Source organism: Pleuronectes platessa, chromosome 9 (genome assembly GCF_947347685.1).
Source record: "Pleuronectes platessa chromosome 9, fPlePla1.1, whole genome shotgun sequence".
Lineage (NCBI taxonomy): Eukaryota > Metazoa > Chordata > Actinopteri > Pleuronectiformes > Pleuronectidae > Pleuronectes > Pleuronectes platessa.
The window spans coordinates 14,003,066-14,026,058 of NC_070634.1; the positions used below are offsets into that span (position 1 = coordinate 14,003,066).

The 22,993-nt window shown below is 42.5% G+C and overlaps 2 protein-coding genes across 4 annotated transcripts in view; one reads left to right on the forward strand and one right to left on the reverse strand.

Annotated features, from left to right (window-relative positions):
• Window positions 1-5,840, forward strand: LOC128448179 (lipoprotein lipase). Its single transcript, XM_053430737.1, has 10 exons — window positions 1-254; window positions 1,036-1,232; window positions 1,566-1,745; window positions 1,880-1,991; window positions 2,097-2,330; window positions 2,443-2,685; window positions 3,645-3,765; window positions 3,989-4,207; window positions 4,307-4,402; window positions 4,496-5,840. Exons 1-10 carry the CDS (start codon window positions 155-157, stop codon window positions 4,515-4,517), a joined length of 1,524 nt encoding a protein of 507 aa, XP_053286712.1. The 5' UTR covers window positions 1-154; the 3' UTR covers window positions 4,518-5,840.
• A 1,730-nt stretch (window positions 5,841-7,570) lies between these two features.
• si:ch1073-396h14.1 (disintegrin and metalloproteinase domain-containing protein 10) overlaps window positions 7,571-22,993 on the reverse strand; it is a 30,762-nt gene continuing 15,339 nt past the window's right edge. For 2 of the 3 annotated variants that reach the window (XM_053430740.1, XM_053430738.1), the window contains exons 7-15: window positions 22,497-22,589; window positions 21,460-21,628; window positions 16,172-16,335; window positions 12,131-12,302; window positions 11,791-11,935; window positions 11,161-11,344; window positions 10,864-10,963; window positions 10,223-10,443; window positions 7,571-8,294 (exon numbers count right to left, since the gene is read on the reverse strand). In XM_053430740.1, the coding sequence (XP_053286715.1) occupies window positions 8,190-8,294; window positions 10,223-10,443; window positions 10,864-10,963; window positions 11,161-11,344; window positions 11,791-11,935; window positions 12,131-12,302; window positions 16,172-16,335; window positions 21,460-21,628; window positions 22,497-22,589 (1,353 nt within the window). In that variant the 3' untranslated portion in view covers window positions 7,571-8,189. The remainder of the gene's footprint in view (window positions 8,295-10,222; window positions 10,444-10,863; window positions 10,964-11,160; window positions 11,345-11,790; window positions 11,936-12,130; window positions 12,303-16,171; window positions 16,336-21,459; window positions 21,629-22,496; window positions 22,590-22,993) is intronic. The other variant, XM_053430741.1, reaches the window with a different exon arrangement.

A 22,993-nucleotide genomic window follows, 5' to 3' on the forward strand; every position in this document is an offset into this window, starting at 1 on the left:
TCAAGGTGGCTCAGATATCAGCGCTCTAAGCGCAACAGGACGCACGGGACCACTTCTCAGGAGAAATACTTCACAGGCTCTTCTTCCGCCGCGTCAGCTCGGTTCCATTCATTGTTAACGGTATTTTCTCGAATAGGAAAAGGTTGTGAGAGAAATGAAAGCGTGGCGAGTCGGGTTCTGGGACTTTCTGGTGTTGATCGCAGCTGTGCACAATGTGACGTCCCTGGAAGAGGAGCTCGCCGACTCTATTTTTGGTGAGTTGCCAGTTCAACCTCATCCACTTTTACGCACAACGGCAGAGTTTAAAACAGGACTGGAGAGTTTGATAAAAGCGTGCGCGCGCGTGTAAGTGTGTGTGTGTGTGTGAATGAAACTGAGAATAAGTTAAACGGTTTATGAGACGTACTATACATCACGTGTCTATGACTTAACCGGTCTTTGTGCGTCTTGGCACACACCCAACTTTCCTCTGGCTGTCTGAATGAAAAATACAATAAGAATATCCATGTGCTAAAAAAGTCCAGGCAACTTCATTGTCAAATAATTAACATGAAGTGGAAACATCCTCTTTTATGTTTACAACATGATGCTTAAACATCTCCAATCCCTGTAAATGTCTCTGTGGTTCCTACATCCACCCCCACTCTGAAATCCAGCACAGCGCTTGAGTTGAGTCAGCTGACTGTGTCAGGACCACTGAATCCTGGGCAGATTATAGTCGGTGAGGTGGCAGGAACAAAGCTGGGAGAAGGTGGTTTCTATGGAGCTCGGTCTGACCAAGTGAACCCCTGTAACCCCTGAGAACTGATCTGGTCTAAGGTAGTAGCTCATTTACTGAGGGGCCCCGAGGGACTGGAGCTTATTGGAAACAGTCACTCAGTCGGCTAGTCAGGCATCTCCAAACTTCCAGAACGTTAGATCCGATTCACACATCTGATCAAAACATCGGCTCCACACAGGAAGCTCTCGTGTCTTCTGTCACTTCATAAATGGTTTAAAATAACAAACATAAAACATAACCTTATTGTCTTTCAGGTAACTTCCTCGAGCCTCTGAATGATCTCTTCAACCACAAAGATGACAGCAATCAGTCTGTAGCCAAATTCTCCCTCCGCAAACCATCCCATCCCGACGATGACCTGTGCTACATTGTTCCTGGAAAGCCTGAGTCCCTGGCAGCCTGCACCTTCAACAGCACCGCCAAAACCTTTCTAGTAATCCACGGATGGACGGTGAGTGGAGATGCTTTAGCCTGTTGTGACCTGCCCTGGTCTTTGAAACCCCAGAGGGCTTTGTTCGCAAACACCTGTGACGGGTTTAGTGTTTCATTATTTCACAAAATTCTGGTCCCACGATGTCTTGCCAAATGCACATGACTACATTTCTTGTCATGCAACAACATGTTGTAGTTAATACTACAGAAGGAGTTGGCTTTGATTTGACAATACACATCAAAGAAGCTAAATACCTGGACCTTCAAGAATCCTATTGTTATCAGCATCGATGTCCTTGCTGCAGTGTTATAACACATTGTAAATTCAGTGTTCTATCTGTCATTTCCACAGTTGAGTGGTATGTTTGAAAGCTGGGTGGAAAAGTTGGTGTTAGCGCTGTATGAGCGAGAGCAGACGGCCAACGTCATCGTAGTGGACTGGCTCAGCTCAGCACAGAACCACTATGTGGTCGCAGCTCAGAAGACCAAAGCAGTGGGGCAGGAGATCGCTCGCTTCATCGACTGGATCGAGGTCAGTCGGAGCAGGCGTTCACATCCTTACACTCTCTCTGACACAAGATGACATGTAGTAATGACTGCTTAAAATGTATAACTATAAACATATAACTGTGAAAATGAAAGGGGACATTTCCCTTATTGTTTAAGAAAACCACCAACATGCCTCTGGAGAACATCCACCTGATTGGCTACAGCCTCGGCGCCCATGTTGCAGGATTTGCTGGCAGCCATGCAACCAATAAAGTCGGAAGAATAACTGGTAAAATTCATAGAAGACTCGGACACCTTACATTGTGTGATTCTGTCAATGATGATAAGTGAATGAAGTGAACTGACGGATGATTGGTTAATTCTATGTCTGCAGGTCTGGACCCAGCTGGTCCTGACTTTGAGGGGGAGCACGCCCACAGGCGCCTGTCCCCAGATGATGCTTACTTCGTGGACGTCCTCCACACCTTCACACGGGGCTCCCTGGGTCTCAGCATCGGCATCGAGCAGCCGGTCGGCCACGTGGACATTTACCCCAACGGTGGCAGCTTCCAGCCGGGCTGCAACCTCAGGGGCGCCCTCGAGAAGATTGCCAACTTTGGGATGCTCGGTGAGGATAACTTCAGATTGAACAGTCAAAGGCAGTGAGAACGCTTATGTGTCTGTTGTGTTCTTTAAGAAGCACACGTTTTAAAATCTCCATTGTTCTTCCCCCCCCTCAGCAATCACGGATGCAGTCAAGTGTGAACACGAGCGCTCGGTCCACCTGTTCATCGACTCCCTGCTGAACAAGGAGGACGCCGCCAAGGCCTATAGATGCGGCAGCAGCGACATGTTCAACCGCGGCATGTGTCTCAGCTGCCGCAAAAACCGCTGCAACACGCTGGGCTACGACATCAGCAAGGTCCGCAAGGCGCGCAGCGTTCACATGTACACCAACACACGGGCGTCCATGCCTTTCAGAGGTCAGTGGACTTCAGCAGTAGAAATGTGTTGTGTCAACTCATCATTGCTGTCGCACACAAACGACTGCACTGTTTCCTCACTTGCTCCAGTCAAGTTATCTGATTGTACTGTATTGCAAAAACTAGGTCCAGCAGCCAAATCTAGAAACACTTCAGCTAATTTCAAATTCATTCTTCCTGAGTCATGTTGACCATAAAGGTTAAATCAAAATGAGATGTCTGATCTACTGAGGATTTCCACGTCGGCATCACCATCTTGTCCTGCCTCTATCGCTGTCCGCTAGCAACAGAGCTGCAGTTGGACATGATGAGAGCGTTTCAATGCCCCCTTGGTGTTTTAACATGTGTACAGTCAGCTGTTGGGTTGGGTTGAAGTATGATACTACAGCGTCTGATGCCTCGTCGCTTACCGTTGCCATTACCGCTTTAAAAAAGTGGTCACTTGTTGGCTGCATTTGAAGCACTCTACGAAACAGGACAGTGTAGGCGCGTTGCTGTGATGCAATAGAATTGATACACACCATCTTTACCCAATTTCATACACTCATATACATAAGTAAAAAAAATATTCATCAAGATACATTAATTAATCAGTGGGAATGGGTGGAAAATGTCAATAACAATGTCGCAATATTAAAGATAATTATAGATGGATAAATGGAAATTCACTCAGCAGTTTTTGCATAATCCATCTGAAATTCAAACAAACCACCAGACAAACAACCAAGGGTAAAAACATAACCTTATTGACAGAGGGGAAAAAAACTTGTATTGAAATAATAGACATTTTTTAAATAATGTGAAGAGTTTCTATGCTTAGTGGAATTTCAAATCCTGACTGCAGCTGCTGCGTATCCGTTGCAACTTACTTTTGCTAAACTGATGGATTTGGAACATCTTACGGCTTCAGTTGTCTACATGAATATTTACAGTTTCCCACATGTTCTCTCGCTCTGCAGTTTACCACTACCAGCTGAAGATCCACTTCTCCAGTAAGGTGAACCGCTCAGAGATGGAGCCTTCGCTCACTGTCTCGCTGTACGGAGCCAAAGGGGACGCTGAGAACCTGGAGCTTAAACTGTGAGTTTATAAACCTTTTATAAAACAGAGTTACACAACAGGGACTTGTGTCTTACGAGTTATGTGCTATTTTGTAACAGTTGCACAGTAGCTTAAGAACCATTGGAGAACCAACCATTAACTGTTACACAGCCACTGTTTTGTATTGTATTTTATGGAGCTAAGATCAATAAAACACCATCAAGAGCTTGTTGTAACATTTGTCTCTGTTTGTTTGCGGCAGAAAAGAGAAATTAGCGACAAATAAGACGCATTCATTCCTGCTGGTGACAGAGAAGGACATCGGGGACCTGTTGATGCTGAAGTTCAAATGGGAGGAGACAAACGGCTGGTCCGCCTCCAGCATGTTGAAGATGGTTTCCTCGTGGTGGTCCGGCGACTCTGATAGCGTGAACATGGCGGTTCATAAGATCCGTATTCGAACTGGAGAGACCCAGCAAAAGTAAGTGGATTAAAAAAGGAAAAAAAGACCTGTTAAGATCTCCATATATTTATGTTTATATATATATTAATAACTGGTTCATAATAATTTCTTCCTCAGGATAGTGTTCTGTGTAAAAGACCCTGAAGCTCAGAGCTTAACACAGGAAGTCACATTTGTTAAATGTAAGGATTCGTGGAGGACAATCCGCAAAAGGTGAGACTCTGTGTTTACTCTACATTATTACCATTACTATTAATGACAGATAAATAACATTTGTTAAACTTTAAACTTTGTCTCCGTCTGTAGAGTAACTCTGGAGAACCACTGACCTTGAAGAAAAGATCCAACCGTTGAAAACTCTCTGGTTCTTTTTTTTAGCACTTAAAAAAAAATATATATATAAATAATAAGAGGTTATTTAAACAACGTGTATGTAAATTACCGTGTAATATTCTCTAACATCATTGTTGTACTTTGTTTGTTGTACAAAAATTAAATGTCTTCGGTAGAGATGGATTATTCAGTCAGATTATAGTGATTCTATAAAGTCTCCTGTGAGACGCAAGAGTCCTGATGACTGAACATACCATAATCATTCTGGAGGTACAAATGTCCTATTGAGTAACATACCTCTAGTTACATTTTAGTCTTTAACAAGCACTTTGAAGAATAATGTCCCCCAGACGTCTGTCGCCTCTTAAGAGGAGAGGAAAATAATGTGAAATGTGAATTCCTTTAGGTGTTTTATGCAATAGGTTACAATTTATTACCCAATGGATTATCCAACAGAGCATTCACCACTGTGGCTCTCAGCACGAATCGTGACTGTGGGACCTGGATCAGTGTGCCTTACTGGAAACAGTCGCTAGAAATACGCTTGTCTCTTAACTTTGAGCTTTCTTGCTGTTTTTATTGTACAAACGTACAATCCCCAACATCCTCAAACACCCTTTTCTTTTACTGCAGCAACTCTGCAGGAAGACGTTACTCGAAAGCTGTTACCTCAAAGAAATGCCTGACACTTTGTCTGACATTTTTCTATGATTGTGTCTAAACTTTTTGAGGTATGTGGGGTGTGACGTAGAGGCTGTGGTTAATCCCAAGCCACTTTTATGCAGTCAGTTCAAGCTGCAAATAAAAGGTACAAACATGGTAATGGGGGGATTATTTTTCCACCTCTTTTTAAATATTACACTGCACTATAAGGGGGTCCTCTGAACTGCAACGTAGCACACTCTCTATAAAAGGGGCTTCAGTGTTGTGACTTTGTTTTGCTGCCTTGGTTCCTTCTGTGCTAAAGATTTCTCGAATATTAACTATTAAATTTCCTATAAGAAATATTTAAACCTCCGTTTTTTAGAGATCGGTACTGTAAACATTGTGATTTCATTTCCAACTACTTTTAAAAAGAGGAGATGTTTCACTTTTGCACTGAAAACATTGGACGACGTTGTACAGTAAATTTAGTGTAAATACCATAATAATAATGATAATGGTGGTTTGGTTTTGTAGTATGGAACACTGTTAGTTATATGTTTTCATCTTTGGAGGAAGTTATTCTGTAAAGTATATATTTCTACAATTTTTTGTACCAAATGTAAATATTCGCTGTGCTATATAAAGTCTTTAATAAACCAAATCTGCCACCTGAGAGGTCGTTCTGTCATTTTATTTTAATGCTACAACAGTGAAATGATGACAAGCTTTGATTCATCCTCAATTTAGTCCGTAAAGACTCCATTGTTATGAGTTTTCAACGTATTATCGAAGTCAAATGTGTCTTTGATGCAAAACATTTTGACAATTTAAACTGTGATACACCTCTGTTTTTGATATAACGGTTGTAGGAACTGTTAAAATTCGTAAATTTGAGTCTCCTTCGTGTAGTTGCAGGTGTGACACCACATGCATGTTGACTGTGTCAAGGTGACCAAGAGATAGAATGAATCAGGGTAGTCATCTTTCAAGTAAAATCCAAAGACATCATTAGATTCATCTCACAATGTGGCTTGTAGTTATAACAGTGAAATCATTTATGTTCACATTTTTTACCTTAATAAAAATACTACTACAATAACAGTGAAATTATCAACTTTTGTCTGTTCCTCTATGTCCATCCGTTTGATTGTTAGCGTGATTGTCATTATTCAATCCATCAAAGGTTCCTGAACCTGCCTTTGGACTGTCAGCCATGGAGTGAGCAGTGGCTTTATAATTTTTTTTTTTTATATGACTTGAATAGGAAGAGGAGGTTTATAGCTGAGGGTACAAAGATGCTGCTCTATGTCATCCGGAGGAAAGTCCTCTGAGCCTTTGCTAAGGGATCTGTTCGGGGACTCAGGACTTCCGTCCTAGCCTTGATGCTCCGCCTGTCTCTCATTCCACTAGCGTCTGGTTTGCTAGCCTCTAACCTTCACCTAAATTGGCGGGCACCAGTCCTGCTAGCCTCCAACTTGCACTTTAGGGCTCTAGCCCACTAGAGCATAATCGATTTTTGACCCGACTTGCCCCTTCCGACAATCACAGGGGCGTCCTGACACCAGTCGGACCAGATTATCTGCCCAAATAATCATGACGTGTGGGGGTTTAGGAAAAAAAGTTAATGGCACAGGTTGTATCGTAGCCTCCCCGATCTGAAATATCGAAAACCGGAAACATATTTGATATATCTTCGTAAAAAATATTTGCCAATTCTGAGCATATTTCCACATTAGCCAATGAGAGTGAGCTGAACGGGAAGCGTCACCAACCGGATGTTGCGTACTTGTGTAGTTGCGACTATAATCAACAGAAAAATACCAATTGACCTCGTCTGCACCAGGCCTCAGTCCGCTAGCATCCTGCTGTTTAGAATTTAGTGACATCTAGTGGTGAAGTTGCATGTTGCAGCTGAATACCACCTCACCACACCCTCTCCTTCCAAACATGATGGAGAACCTGTGGTAGCCTGCAGTTGTCATAAAAACTCAAGAGGGGTTTAGTTTGTCCAGTTTGGGCTCCTGTTTAAAACATGGCGGTCTCCATTAAGAGGACCTGCTCCTGATGTAAGTATAAAGTATTTACAAACAAAGGGTCCATTCTAGGGTAAACTATTTGCACAATTTAGATGATTACACACTGGGATTATTTTATAATCAAAAACGGACAATATATCCCTTTCACCCAAATCTTGGACACTGAACCTTTAATTTACTTGATTGTCTGCCAACCCTGCTTCTATCAGCGCCTTGTCCGACCAACAGTTTGTCTCAATGTGATCTATGTACGTGCTACCGACTTCTTGTCTGTACTTACCTGCTTGTCCATCATTCAGACTGTAAACCTGATCCTGCCAGTGTTCCGCTCCTCCTTGCTTGTGGTACCATCACTGTTACTCATTAAGATGATAAACACAGTGTTGCTTTATTACCTCATCTGGGCATTTTCCATATTCAAGCACACAATGTAAATGTCAGTACAGTAGAGATCCACCAACTTGTAATCTTATCACCCTGTGACCATATTAAAAATATCTGCGACAGACAGCTGGATGTTTATCGAGGCTGAAATTAGCAGTCAAGTTCACACAAAGCCGCAAGGACATAGCAAGCTAAAACGAGTTCCACAAGTCGTTGTCAGGACACTTGGCTTTAAATGACTGTAGGTGAACTGGTGGGGTATGTTTTCCCCTCTAATGCCCGACTGTGCCACAGCAACAGTAACGTTTTCCACAACACATGGATGGCACGGTAGAATGTTTAAATGGGGACAAAGTCACATAAGGAAACGATCTTACAGATGCATAATGACGTTGAAAAACAGTTAACCAAACAGAGCGAGGGGCGTTCACAAGTCACTCGCACGCCGCTCACTGTTGCAGATATGGAACAAAGTTGAAAAAAGGAATCTCCTTAATGTGGCCTTGACCATTTAAATCCCTTACAAATGAAACTAGGTGACTTTGTGCGTCATCCTGAGAATAGTCGTCTCCCCAGAGGTGAGAGAGATCAACAGTCAGAGGTTACTCCGGGTCGCTGGTGTCGAGGGGGCGGCCGCAGAGGCAGACGGTGCAGCCCATCACTCCAGACAGAGTCAGGATAGCCAGCAGGATGGCCCACCAATGAGCCTGCAGAGACACACACATGATATTGTCTCAATATGGTTTGTGACCTGAGGAGATCCAACATAGTTTGGATAACTGATGATTATACATCTCAGCAACACATAAATCAACTTATTTACTAAAGTATCCAGTTTTTAATCCCATTGCATTATCGTCAGTATGTCTTCCACTTACTGAACCTGCAGCTGGAATTAATAAGAAATGCAACCAATGACTTTTAGTTCATCACTTCAGCTCCAAACATCTGTTTTCACAGAGGAATGTTGTAATGATAACAACCATCACAGTGTAGGGTTATAAGACTAAATATTGAATTATTTAATGCAGTTAATTCTATAGAATGTATTTAACATTTCTTTTCATACTGCTCTGTTATTGATGTACAGCAATGCTTAATACAATTGGTAACAAGTTCAGTTTGAGCTCATTTTCCAACTCTATTTCTATATAACACAATAATAGGAGAAATTGGGAAAATTCCATGTCCATGTTATACAACACAGCGAGAAGGGTTTGGTGAAATAAAAACGGTGGCTCCTGAAGCGAAGGCTGGTTTCTTGCTCCAGTCATGGCTGACGCTTGCATTTAAACACACGTGAACATTCCTGATTCTCCGTGCTGTCGTGAGAAACTAAAGCTCAAAGGCAGCTCGGCTGAACCATTGAAGACATCTGAACGGCATGATGGGTAATCTAACAAGCACATTGAGCTGAGGATGCGACCTCTGGCAAACATCTGCTGCTTCTTTACAAAAACGATTTCCTCACCTAGAACATGAGGTCATTTTTCAGCCACACAATAGAAATGTGGAAACCTGAGTCTGACATGATGTTCAGGTCATTTAAGTCATGCAGTAGCTTGAGGTCCAAACCTGTAGTGTTAACACAAGAGGACCTGATTGAGAGGACGTTTTGAAATAGTAATGTGATATTAATTGAAATATACCATTAAGTTTGTTTTCACAATGTGTATTCCTTGTAGCAAACATATTTGTTGAAAGCATTTATTGACACATCTTGGATTAGAATCCTTTAATCATCCCTAGCAGCTGTTGGCAGCCTCTGTAGCCTGCACAAGATTTAAGCTAAACTAAATCAAAATGTTGCTCTACAGCACTACTAGTGGTCAGAATATCTGCACTGTGCCTTTAAGGTGAACTTTTGTGACGTGCATGTGTCAATAACTGGATAACGTTAAATGCTGGTTCACTTGTAGCTTAAGTAAAGAAGATTCATATTCAGTAAACTGATTAATGTGAGTTATACAAAGAAATTGAAGTTACAACGTTTTTCAAGCATTAGCTCACATTAGCCACCATGAGCTACTGGTTACACCACTCTAAGAAAGGTTGTACCAGCAAAACCACTGACTGTATTATATTGGTGTTAAAATATGCCTCTTAATAGACTCACTGCCAGTTTGTGTTCCCTGTTATATTTTGAAATGACAGTCCTGATGTGTCTATTGTGATTTTGCCCTCTTACTCATTTAGCAATTTGTTCTCTTTGTATTTATAACCTTGTGTTTCCCCTTTTCAGTTGTCAGATGTTACACTTAGTCACCTGCAGCTCCATGACCTAGTTCTTTGTGTCTCTTCCTGTATCATCAGTATGTTGGCCTTTGTCATCTGATTGCAGGACTTAGTTCAGCCTTTGTTTATTGTGCTTAGCAAATCAGAGAACTACATCTGTCTTTGGTCTTATTTCCTGTGTTTATGGCACTGACGGTTTTATGATGGTTGATTAAAAGTGCATTGAATTGCTTAAGACTGGACAGAAATCTCTTTCTAAACAAGCATCTAAGTGCTGATGCTACGACATGACATGTACAAACAGTTCATTGTAGTTTTAGTTTGTGTTATGAGATCTTCAACCTTCTTCACTTCATAACCGCTAAATGTGTTATCAAGGCGAGTTGTAGTAAATGTTCACCTTCATCCACTCTCCGATGTCATCGAAGTCATCAAAATGGAGAAAGGAGTTTTTCAGTCTTGCGATGGGGCCATCGGCATCCAGCAGGCGGCACACGTGTAGCCTATCGCAGTATCCCTGGTTTCCAGAGCACGGAGCGCCATCAACCAGCGGCAACGATCTTGTCTGGAAGTGACGAGACAGCACGGAGGAGGTGGTGCTGGCACATGTCTCGGGCTTATCTGCCACCGACAGAGAGAAAAGATAATTACAACACAAGAGTGCATACCATGTTGCAATCTACCGCCAACAAGTAGTTCGGGTCCTTTAGTGTTTAATTTGAGAACTTCTGCCGCCCTGTTGATGGTCAAACCGTTCTATAATTTTTCTGAGAAACAACTCACTACTTGGAATAATAAATAACTTATTATAATAATAAACACTTCAAAAGTGTGACATTCATAAATCCTATCAAAACACCCGATTCCTTGTTTGTTACCATCGCGGCAGATGGGTTGGCTTGCAGTGCTTGTGATGTCATCTAATGGAAAACAATAATGTGCGAGTGTAACCCCAGTACAAATTGACACAGGCTGATTTGTTGGGCCGCAAAGTGTAAACACATTCCTCAGTATTAGAGCACACATGGGCCCTGTGGTTACCGGGCTGCTGGCAGCACATGTGGCATTTCTCCCTCATGGAGTCTCCAGGACAGTCACACTGCTGCAGTCTGTGCTTCACACACACAGACTCGGCACACACCTGCAGGTACGACCACAGACACAGATACGTTCAGGAGAGATGATCTCAGTTACGCTCTTAAATCTTCTGAGGACACTTTGTCATAGTTAACTACAGAGAGAAGATAGTGAAGATGACATTGCCTTGATCAATAATGGATTCCAATGCGATGTTGAACTTGTTTACGAATATGGCGGATGGTAAATCAGCCCCCTCACCCCTTTCATGCAGACGCGCGTGTCGTTGCTGCAGACGGTGAGGTTGTCCTTGGCTAATGGTTCGGGGCAGAGCGGAGAGAGGCCTGAACACTCACTCTCTCTCAGACAGTCCGTCTCCTCGTCACAGGTCTGACCGGCCGCCTTAAAACCACAGTCCTGAGCACAGCACAGGCCCTGACTCGGACTGATGGATGGACGAGAGAAAAGTCACCCCACACATACGGTCAGGGCGACAGCCACTCGTTAGAACCACATATTAACCCGACAGAGACAGTACTAGGAAGAAGTAGAGACAAAACAGTTGAGAAGAAGGGTCGGAAATGATATCCTGCTGTGTAAAGAAATGTCATGAAAGACAGGTTTACTTTTCCAACCTGAAGATAAAATATCCCACAAAAAACATATCCAACTGAAACAATGCCAGAACAAACCATCGAAACAAGGCTGAATTAGACTTGCGGCGACAAAATCATTTTGGAGCCAGAGTCATTGATCGATTCACCTTTGTCAAATCGTGCATCTTTATGTACAGTTCATAATCTGAAGGCAGATGTTGCATGTTATTGTGATCTTCTTTGGTAGAGCTTCACACACACTTTCATGTTGTGTATAAATGTACGTGCACGTTACCTGCAGACTTTACCGGGCTTAAGGCGACACTGGACTCCCGTATGCTCTTTAGCGCTGTAGCAGCAGAGGTCCGTGTGGTTGTGACCGACATCACACTCCTCACCCTCCTCCACAATCTGGTTTCCACAGATGGGCTGATCACTGACTGGCCAAAACCAGAAGGAACATACAGATAAACACAAACAGCAGGTGTATTCATGTATACACACAGACACTCACACACACACACACACACACTGAAAGTCGAGACAAACGATTTACAGTGACTCATGATCCGTGTAAACATTTGAACCAAATCTGCACACGCAAAACCACATCCTCAGATCTTATTCCTCCTCACCCTCAAAGCAGTCGTCCTTCTTCAGCTTGAGGATCTTGCTGATGTGTCTGATGCTGCAGTGGGAGAATTTGTCGTTGTTCTCACGCACCTCGTCGGTGGCGTGAGGGAACATCAGGTACCTGCCCTTACCCCCGCTGGAGCCAAGGCCCCCACAGTTAGTGCCCTCATCGTGCTGAAACACAGACAAAATAACAGAAGGCGCCTGTGAACACTCAGGCTTTCTTGATATTTCTCTAGGTTTAGGTTAGGTTACGGTTTTTGAAATTTCCTTTCACAGTGCTCAGCCGCAAACAGAAGCAGTGGGAAAACCTATTTGTTTTACTCACTATTCTGCAATTTTCACACGTATCACATATAGAATTTATTCAGGTACAATGTTCATTGCAGGTATCTTTGTTATACTTTAAAATCTGAATCGCAGGACAAAGAGCTCTTCCTTCTTTATTTAAAATTCCCAAATTAAACTAATTGATTGGTTACTTGACTTGGCCCTGCGCTAAACTGGTGACCTGTCCAAGCCCAATGTCGGCTAGCATTGGCTCCATGCCCCCCCCCCCCCCCCCCTTGCAACCCTCAACAGAAGAACAGAAGATGGATGGTCAAAGAAATACTAGGAGAGAAAACTGTAACAATAATAAATAGGGCACAAATAATAAATAGGGCACAAAATAGTAAAACGATATTCAAATAAAAGGTAATTCACATTTTTAGCAGCCTACATAGTATCAGCAGTATTTTAGTAGTATTCTGTACAAAGTGGCTTGTGTTGACTGTGTCTGTCCTGTGGTTCGATGTAATTTAAATTTCTTATATAATCTTTTTTAAATCCTATGTTTTGTATTGTACTGATTGTGACCTGTGTTGAACATCTATCTTATTTATGTTCCTATGAAACAAACTGATCCACAGTGCAAACTTTTTAAAGCCATAGCACAGATCCACAGTTGAAAGGGGAAAGTAGGGCAAAGGCTAAAGCAGCTCTTTACCCAGAATTCATTCTGCTTCGCTGCCCGCCCTTTTCACTGTCCGGTCACATATCTCAGTTGAAACCCGCTCTTATAATCTCTTCATGTGCTTCCTCCAACCAGTCCGTCCTGGAAACAATGAGACACGCCTGTCACAGGAGAACAGACACCAAGGAGCAGGAGAACTTATTGTGGCCTGCAGGGCCTGACACAGCAGAACGAATCTGCTCAGGAGCGAATCTCAACACCCTGTGGTCCGTGAGAGTGTGAATAACAGGGAGCAGGGTGACAAAGGACAGGGAGGCCCTGCCGTCACTTTGGGCAGTGGGGGAAAGGCTGCAGGTGTTTGTGTCACACAGAGACAGGTGCATACATCTGTGTGAATACATAAACAGGGGGGGCGTTGCAAGGGCTTGCATGCAAAAACATACCAGAGAAAAACTGTGGATAAATCTGAGGTTCCTTATTTCAGATCATCCACATCAGTGACACACACATGTCCAGCTGCAGAGCCAACAGCCGTGTTTGTGAGAATTACGTGAGGTAAGCTTCATTCGTCATGTTGAATTATCATTCAGCACATAACCCACACGGTCTCATGTAGAGCTAACATGTGTTTGAATTACCGCTGAGTGAGGCCCTGAGAGGGATTCAGGGTTAAACTGGCCAAATGTTAACAAACATTTGAAATACTACACTGAGCTCCACTGATGTGCAAATGAGGCGACAGACAGCGTTTTCAGAGAACACATTTTGCATCATCCACATTTTCTCTTTTCTCTTTCATGACACTTATATTGATGTTATTTTGAAGCTTCGTACCTCCTCAAAGGAAGTTAGGTTTTTATCTGCTTGTCTTTTAGTGGGATTGCACAAAAACTAACCCTGACGCATTACCGCAAAACTTGGTGGAATGATGTGGTGTGGGTCAGGAAAGAACCAGTTACATTTGAGTGCGTATCAAGGATTATTAATCACTTCAACATTTTCTTGGATTCCTCAGAGAATCATTGATGGATCAAAATAAAAACAAGATCTGGTGAATTTAAATGTGATTTCACAAGGGGACAGTTCGGCCTTGCGGGAGATGCCGTTCTAGATCTAATATGTTTTTTCATTGTTGCTACTTCTGCTGTCTCGTACACGAAGAGTACCAGGTGCTGTTTTAACTGTTTCTGCCATATTATGAGGTCGAAATCGGGCTGAGTCATAATATGCCTGACTAAATAAAGCTTTTTAATATGTTTTCCGTTCTCGCTGTTTCAAACAGAGCCTGGGAATGGACTTTGTTTGTCTAGTGTTTGTTTCTATGCGTTAAGTGCATAATATGTGACGTATGAGTGTGGAGACTGAGAAGAAGCTGGGTTACTAACACCAGTATTATAATAAATCGATTTTTCACTGTGCCCCACACTGCTCACCTGCCATGTGACCTTAAAATGTTCGTCTAGCCTGCAGCACCTACAACATCCAGAAAGCAGCATGATATTGTTTACTATTACACTACTAATGATATGTCCTGATCTTAATGCACAACAATCTCAATACATAATCTGCCTAAACTGTTGTTTCAGTAGCTTTTAACAGCAGCTGAACCCGAAACGTCAAATCTGAGCCTCATTGCTCAAGTTCATGTGAGCAGGTTTTTTGTTGGAGTTGTTGTAAAATCTTTTATTACATCCAAGTTAAATGAATGTAGGGCACAGAGGGAAAAGTGGTCATTTACCAGTGAAATCACCATGGTTGTTTCAATGTCGTCCTACAGTTGTTCCATTATTCACTGTCTGTGAGGCAGTGCCAGGAAATGATCTCACATTCCCTCATTCCCACAAATATAAACCACTAATCTAAAATAATATAATGTGTGGGTTCTATTTCAGGGCATATGGAGGAGTAAAAAACAATTAAGTTGAACTAAATCAGAGGAAGATTTATTTGCATTTCAAGAATAATATTGAAATATCTGTTCTGGCCATTCACGGCAGCAACCTCAGCTTTCCCTGTGTTTTCCTGTGTTTCCCTCTTGTGTCTCTCGATGTTGTGTATTTCTGTGTGGCAGACTTCTCTTCATTCTCTAGTCCTTCCTCCTCATAACCTGGTGAAGCCTCTTCAGCTCCTCCTCCTCCTTCTCCTCCTCCTCCTCCTTCTCTAAGCACACCTGTTTCCCATCTACATCAACCCTGCAGTAAATATAAATCCGGCCTTTGATCCGGTCTCTTTGCCTGATCGTCTGCTCACTTACTGTCACATGTAGAGTTGGCCCCTTGAATTGTGTATTTATGTGTTCATATCTGTTGGTTTTTACAAATTATGTCTAGTGTTTGACTGCCAGCCTGCCACCGCCTCACCAGACTGTTCCCCGCCAACTTAAATAAAGTCAAATAGAATAAAACCCTTTAAACCTGCTCCTGTGTTCGGTACGGAGAATCGTAACAATTTCCAAAATAAAGTTGAATTACTTTTTTGTGAATAAAGTTGAAAAGTTGATAACTAAATTAACTTCTCATGGAATTAGAGCAGTGGCTGACAGCTCTTTGCGTGTTGGTGTATCCATCAATATCCTTGCATGTGTCCATGACCAGCTATTTTAGTTTGCACAGAAGCAGCCACCTCTTCAAAGCTTGTGTTGTTTCTCCTGCTGAACAGACGCATTCTTCTTAAACTCCTAATAATGAGTCCTAATACTAACCATAAACTATAGTAGTGCATATTCACACAGTGTTGATTTATTATAGAAAGAAATTCCTTGTTATAAATTTGCTCATTCCTCTGTAGAAGCAGTCCGATGTACTTTAATCTTGAAATTTCAAGTTTATTCTCAAGATTTATAAGATTCAGTTTGAGTTTATTCTCAACTTTGACTTTTTTTGACATTTTGACTTTTTGACAATTTTTTTTATCTTAGGCCTGTCCATTTCTTATTCACATCATCATTTATTTCTGTGTATTTAAAAAAAAAATAAAAACTGTCAGGTGCATGTCAGGGGTTTGCTATGTTGGCTTGATTTGACTGACTGAACGTGGACTGTGTGAATCAAGCAGATGAAGGTGAAGAGGTTGTCGGACGGCGACTGACCGGAGATCCCAGGCTGTGGCCGAGTTCATGAGCGAGGGTCAGCTGGACGAGTCGAGGGGGCAGGAACTGTCCGTAGTTCTGAACTGTGACCAGTCCCGTGTTCAGGGTGGACATCCCTCCATTACGCAGCCTGGTTTGTTTTGAACATATTCCTCCCCAGTTACCTGAATGACACAGAAGATAAACATAGAGCTATCAGGCTTTTATGACCTGTCACTTTGTATGGTGGAGCAATTTTGTTTTACTGCTATCTAGTCTGCGTCGATAATGGAAAAATGATTAGATGCAGACCAGATCACAGTAAAGTCAAGAAACCTTGACTGCAAAGTTGACAGCTCACAAAGCCATTGCACATGTTTTCGAACACCTGTTTTAGTTTTCCTCTGCATGTTCGTCAGTTAGCAGGATCATGCATTAACTACCAAATGGATTCCCACGTGTGGTGTTGGTCAGGAGAGAACCCATTAAATCCTGGTTTGGATCGGATTAGGGGGAGAATCCAGGAAATAGTTTTTTACATTGTGGGATAAGTTTTTTTTCTTTCACAGTTGTTCTGATTTCTCTGAGAAGCTTCATGGATCCTCATGAAGACAATTGTACAAATTTAGGTGACTGATATTTATGAGTGTATTCAAATCCTAGTCTCACATTTTGTGAGACTATTGTTACACTGCAGTACAGTATGGTTTCATAATTGACAGTGAGCTACTGTAAATACCTTAAACCAACAGTGCAGTGCTATTGACCTGTGAGGCCCCTGGGTCTGGTGGGGGGGCTGCAGACAGAAACACCAGTAGACCTCCTGCTGTACTCCTCTAGTTTCACATCAAAGCCTCCACAGTCATTTGCTCACTGATGGACTTCTTTACCTTTCGGTTTACATAATGTCCCTGACAGCGATTTCCCACAATTCCAAACAGCTGCATGGCCACATTCACATGGACGGCTGGGCTGTGATATCCTTATGTAACGCCTCTTACACAATGAGGTCGGCAGCACCGCCACCATTTTGGGGGGAGGTTGGGGGTGGGCTCGGCTTGTGGAGTCCACGTCTGCTGCATATAGCCAATGCTGTTTCAGAGAAATCTGAGTTCACCCTGTGTCATTGAGGACTGTGGGAACCAGTCACGGACATCTGGATCTCTCACTGGCATGTTTTTGTTACCCGGTGGGTGCCGGGGTGACGTCCAGGGGCAGTGAAGGACGCTTAGAGGTCGAAAAACACAAAACAAGAGTGCCCCCTATCTCTGCTGTTGTAGAAACAATGAGGGAAGCATGAGGGTCAGAAGGCAACATTTCAAGTGAAGGAACCTGCAGCAACATTACTGTAACCTGAGATTCTTTTAACTTTCTGTATTTTGATAACACATGATGGCCTGTGTCAGAAATAGGAAAACGCTGAGATTTGTAAGCTTTAATGCAAAGCGTAGTGGAAAACAAGAGGATTTATTATTATTAATGGAGCCTCTCACTGCAAAAAGCCAAAAGACAGTGATTTACTACCCCAAAACTGCCAAGCAATACTCCCCAGGCCACTTTCATCAAGAATTCTGGATGCATTCCCTGCTTTTGACCTAAAATGGCCCCCCTGGTGGGCTTTTCAAGGAGCTGGGTTTTCCTAGAAAGAGAACTTCTCTGGAAGCCTCCGCTTTGGTTTTTGGCAGCAGGAGCTGAGAGGGCCTGTGAATTCGTCCCCTCCTCCTCCTCCTCCTGCTTGTCTTTGCCGCGGAAAGGAGCCGTAATGAAAGACGCCTATTATTAGCTTGCTGGATAAACACGGTCCCTCGAAACAAACAATCCTGTGGATCACTTGCACCTAATGCACACACACTCTAAACAAATCTCTTTCACAGGGTTTTTAATGGACAAACAAACAATAGCGAAGGCGCAGTCTTTCCTTGCATAAACCCGCGGGGGGAGTCCGAGTGTCCCAGTCTTACCTTTAACAGCAAAAACAGACGAGGCGTTCGCTCGGACCACGAATAACACCGGTCACACTTCTCAGAAAACTACACACAGACGCAGGTACATAATCTAACAACATCCTGTGACTCCACTGCTCATTTCCTCTCCAGAGTTCACTGACCTTCAAGCTGAAAACTCCAGAGGGATTTTTGCCACAGTATCGTGAGATGTATTTTAACTTTTCAAAGAAAACAAAAGACGTAATGTGTCTGGAACGAATCACACATCATATTTAACCTGGGTCTCATTCTTTGTGTGTGTCACTGATTGGGCTGGGCAATAAAACAATATCACTAATCCTCTCAATATGTTTCTCATCTATAGCAATATACCAAAAGTCCAGTAAGTATCAATATATTTGTATGCATTGCGCAAACACAGTGAGGGGGTATAACAAATTATCTGCCTCAGATTTATAGGGTGTTTTGCAACTGTTTGTCTTTCTCTTCTCATAAAGAAGAGTTTAAAACTAAAAATAATAACTTTACTTTTATACGGATAATTATCAATATCAACTGATATGAAATATATATCACAATAAAATGTCTGGCCATATGAACCACTCATTGGTAACTGATAACAGTTAGGATATACATTTTATCAAAGTACAGAAACTCTTCATAGTTTATATTGAAAACACTTCAATATAAAACAAATCAATTCAAAATGTGGATCAAAATCACAGTTGATATTATTTTAAGATTCCAAAAAACTGATTTGTCGATAATTTATGAGACACATTTTACAACATTTGCAAAAGACAGCTTAGGGAATAACTGCAACCACTTTTATACTTTCAGATTTTGTCCAGAGAGAGACTTTCCAAACTGTCTGAAATCTGATAGATTGCGTTAATTTTCTAACAGAGGTTGCAAAACTGTTGCTTTTTCCAAACGTTTACTCAATGGGTCCTATCCTACCAGAGTGATTTATTACACTTGGATGGTAAGAGTTATGAAAATGCAAAAGAAAAAGTTTGTCACAGAAACCTGGACTGTAAAGACTGAGAGGTTCTGAAAGATTTTGCTGTTTAACCAGCAGCAATCCAAAAACTCTGGCCAAAAGAAACACGCACAGGACGATCCCAGCCCAGACTATTCTTGATTGTGCTCCTCTGTGATGGAACGAGCTGCCAGATGCAGAAATCCGAGCAGAGGCCAGAACCAGAACCTTTTGAAGACTCATCTCCTCTGAGAGCGGCTCCTTTCTCAACACCTCTCACAGCCTAACCTGTATAACTACTCTCCACTTCCTGACACTTAACGAACAGGCACAACGACAGAGAGGCATACAAATTAACATTCACAGTAACTTTTGTTTTATTTAATTCTTCTTGAGGATCCAAAACTCACACTGACGTGACAGTGAGTCCAGCCAGTGGTGTAAAACCCCCTACTGACACTACAAAACACATTGTGTGGAAAATTACTATCTGTCGCTCAATTAGTCACAGGAGGAGAAGGAATTTTACTCGTCGAAATCTGGAGAAGTTTGGCCCCTGATCCCCCGACCCCCTGACCCCCGACCATCCACTGACATATGAACACGCGACTTGGAGAGGGCAGTGGAGGAGCCCGCTGTGATGGATGGGGGTTATGTGTGTATGTGTGTCTGCATGCTTGTGCATGATGCACCCTGCTGTAGCTGAGGAGGCATCAGGGTCAGGGAGTTTAAGGTGCAGTGGTTAAATATCTTCCATTACCCAAGACCAGTGATGACCTGGTGATAGGTGGGAGAGTGAGACGCTGGAGTTTTCCTGGAGCTCAAACATCATCCACCTTTACTGCTCGGCTGTTTCTTTTGGTCACATGAGACTGAGAAGTCTCAACAATGTCACTGCTGCTATGAATCCACCGTGTGTGTGAGCTCCTCACATAAGCTGTTACCATGGCGATCACGCTGTGGAATGCAGTCACCGATCCTCACTAAGACGTCTGAGTGTGGTGTGTATGTGTCCCATATATGTTTGTGTGTGTTTGTGTGTGTGTGTGTGTGTGTGTCAAAGGTTCAGAGCACCCTAATCACATGTCATTTTGGTGGTCGGCTCTCACGCCCCTCTGTTCAGCCAATCGAAAGCCCCGTATGAGACAATGTCCTATAGACAAGCAAGAAGACCCTCCCACCACAACAATTCCCACATATGTTACCAACTTCCTCCACCACTACAAAAACTCATGTGTCATCTTAGTTCTTCTGTGGTTTTGGTATGTTGAATTCAATATGTGTATTTTTGCACTTGAAACATCATGAACTAACAGGAAAAGCCGACTGAAAGTTTAATAACTTTTGGTACAAAGTTTTTACTCTTTCAGACTAAATCAGATTCAGTTTATATGAATGCGATCAATGACAGTTGATGACAAATTCGATGACATGACATTTGGGACTTTCTCTTTTTGTGATAATATTCGTCTCTATTTCCAACAGATTTCACTGAGGAATGAAACATACATTTAAACTTTTTGCTGTTGCAACGTTAGAGTGCAGCACTGACGAGAACTCCGAGTCGGCTCAGCAAACTTTTATATATTTTCTTTTTCTCTTATCACACACACACACACAGTTTTCTCATACATTCAGTGTGACACAGGCCAACATCACCACATCCAACACTCCTCTATGTTCTTATATAGTATACATCTTTGCTGTGTCTGTAGTATCCAATTTGATTTTCAGATTTAATTATCATCTATAATTTCATTAAAATTCTGGATGACAATTTATTTGTTCATTTTCTCATTTCTTTCAATACTCTTATTACAACCCAAATTATTTTCTTTTTTAAATGATTCGCTCTTATTTCTTTCTTTTATATGTAAAAAATAAAAAATAAAATTTGCACACAAAAACTAGGTATACAATAATGTCTCTAATGTTGTTTGTAATCACATTTCCTAATGGTTGGAGTCTAACAGCGGAGTTCGAGGCAGATGTCTATGCAAATCACTGAGGTTTAGTCATTGAGGAGTTCAGTCACGTTTCGCTTTTGCTCTCTGGAGCCAAAACCCTGCCTGAGTAACAGGCCTGACATGGGAGCTGAATAAGTCCTGCAGCTCTCTGTGCCACAACATCATCTCGGCCAAGGTTGGATTCGGAAGCATTGGAGCTGCACTGTAAACAACTTGAGATCCAGTGTGCATTTGTAGAGGTTTTTACACCTGCTTTCCCTTTTCTATGATCATCTTCAGCTCTGTCTCGGTTCAAACAAGTGGCACTTATTTGGAGACACTGAACCTAACCTGCAGTGATCCTGTGTCACACATGCAGGCCAGAGAGGGAGCAGCGCAGTGTGTCACACTGGACACTTTAACACAGTGACTCACCGGCCCTGCCCTCCCAGGCGAGTCCCAGCACTCCGCTGTAGTCTCTGTCAGTGAGCAGGTACGACAGACAGAAGTTCCCCCAGTTGCTCTCAGAGTAAAGACTCAGCAGCTTCTCAGGCCCGATGAACTTAGGGCTTAGAGGACTGCTCTTATCCTCATCTGTGATCACCTGAGGAAGAAAGGGAGTCACACTCTTAAATCAATGGAGGAGCCCTAGGACCCAAACATTCACTCACTGCTTCACAGTGCTGAAAAAGTATGACTAATAGGAGACGTATGGGCAGCGCCTGACACCCAGTGGCTTAACCTGATTATCTTAATCAATGCCTCATTGAAAAAACCTCCCATTCATGTTAACAGGATCATGCCATGTTTAGGGAGAAGGAATTTAGTGTGTGACAAGCAGGATCACTGGTTGCATGGAGTTTTCAGTTGAGTGCATCTGAGGCGCATCAGTAGGCATGTTAACATGGACGCCAATATTCCTATATTAACACGATTAACACAATAATGTAAACAGTATAGTGTGATAAGCAATCATCAAATAAGACATGTGGAGTATTCACTGCATTTTGCAACATGATGATACGTCATCTAATTGATGATGCATGTCCTGGGTTTGAGTGTACACAAGATGTCTGGTATTCTAATGAAGTCACATTACTTGAGTTTTCAAATGGGCACAACCAACACAATGTTTTCGTCAAGGTCTTTGGAACATCGGAAGTATGATGTAGTCGATGTGACGTTGGACCAAAAGTCTCCCTCTGTCAACCAGGAGCTGCTTCAGGTGCACGTTTGAGTGCTGGCTGTGATGGTTACACTTTGGGGGACAATAAAGAATGTGTCTATGTTGACATGAAACTAATTACACATGTAAGCGGGGAAATGAATGGAGTATTCTAAGAGCAACTCATGTAAACCTTATAATCACCGTAATGTCTTATTCAGAATGAGGCAGATTATAACCATGTAAACGCAGTCGTTCCATGATTTGGTGACGACGGCGTGTTTATTTGAGAACAGGAGCCTCTTACACTGAGAGATTTCACTTTGAAGTTGATCAGCTTGACTCCATCGAAGTCCACCTTGTCGAAGACGTCGTTCACAGCCTGCATGTAGGAGGCCACCTGAGGCAGATAACAGGTTGTGTGAGAAAACTGTCTGAAATGCCATCAGTGACTTCGCCTGTTCCTGATCCTTCAGGCAGTGGGAGGCCCCGAGGTTGGCGACACGGAACAACACAATGACCGACAGAGTTTAAATGTACGTTCCGACAGTGTTTGACATCACAAGAGCAAATCTTTAACATCCTGTTCTCGTTTTCAGAATACATTTGACTTTTTTGACCTGCTTCTCCTCTGGTGCCCAAACAGACGTATAAATCAAGTCCCACTCAAACCTGGTTATTCGCAGGGTGCTTTCATAGTGGGTAGAACGGCCTGTCACATTCAGAGAGGCACTAGCAAACCAGTCACATGCGCAGGTCTTAGTCTATACAGCAGGAGATAGAAATATAGGAGAGCAGCCCACT

Coding starts and splice junctions, on each gene's coding strand:
- LOC128448179 (XM_053430737.1), top strand. CDS start 155: ATGAAAGCGTGGCGAGTCGGGTTCTGGGACTTTCTGGTGTTGATCGCA. Junction 3,766..3,988: donor GAGAACCTGGAGCTTAAACT/GTGAGTTTATAA, acceptor TGTTTGCGGCAG/AAAAGAGAAATTAGCGACAA. Junction 4,403..4,495: donor TGGAGGACAATCCGCAAAAG/GTGAGACTCTGT, acceptor CTCCGTCTGTAG/AGTAACTCTGGAGAACCACT.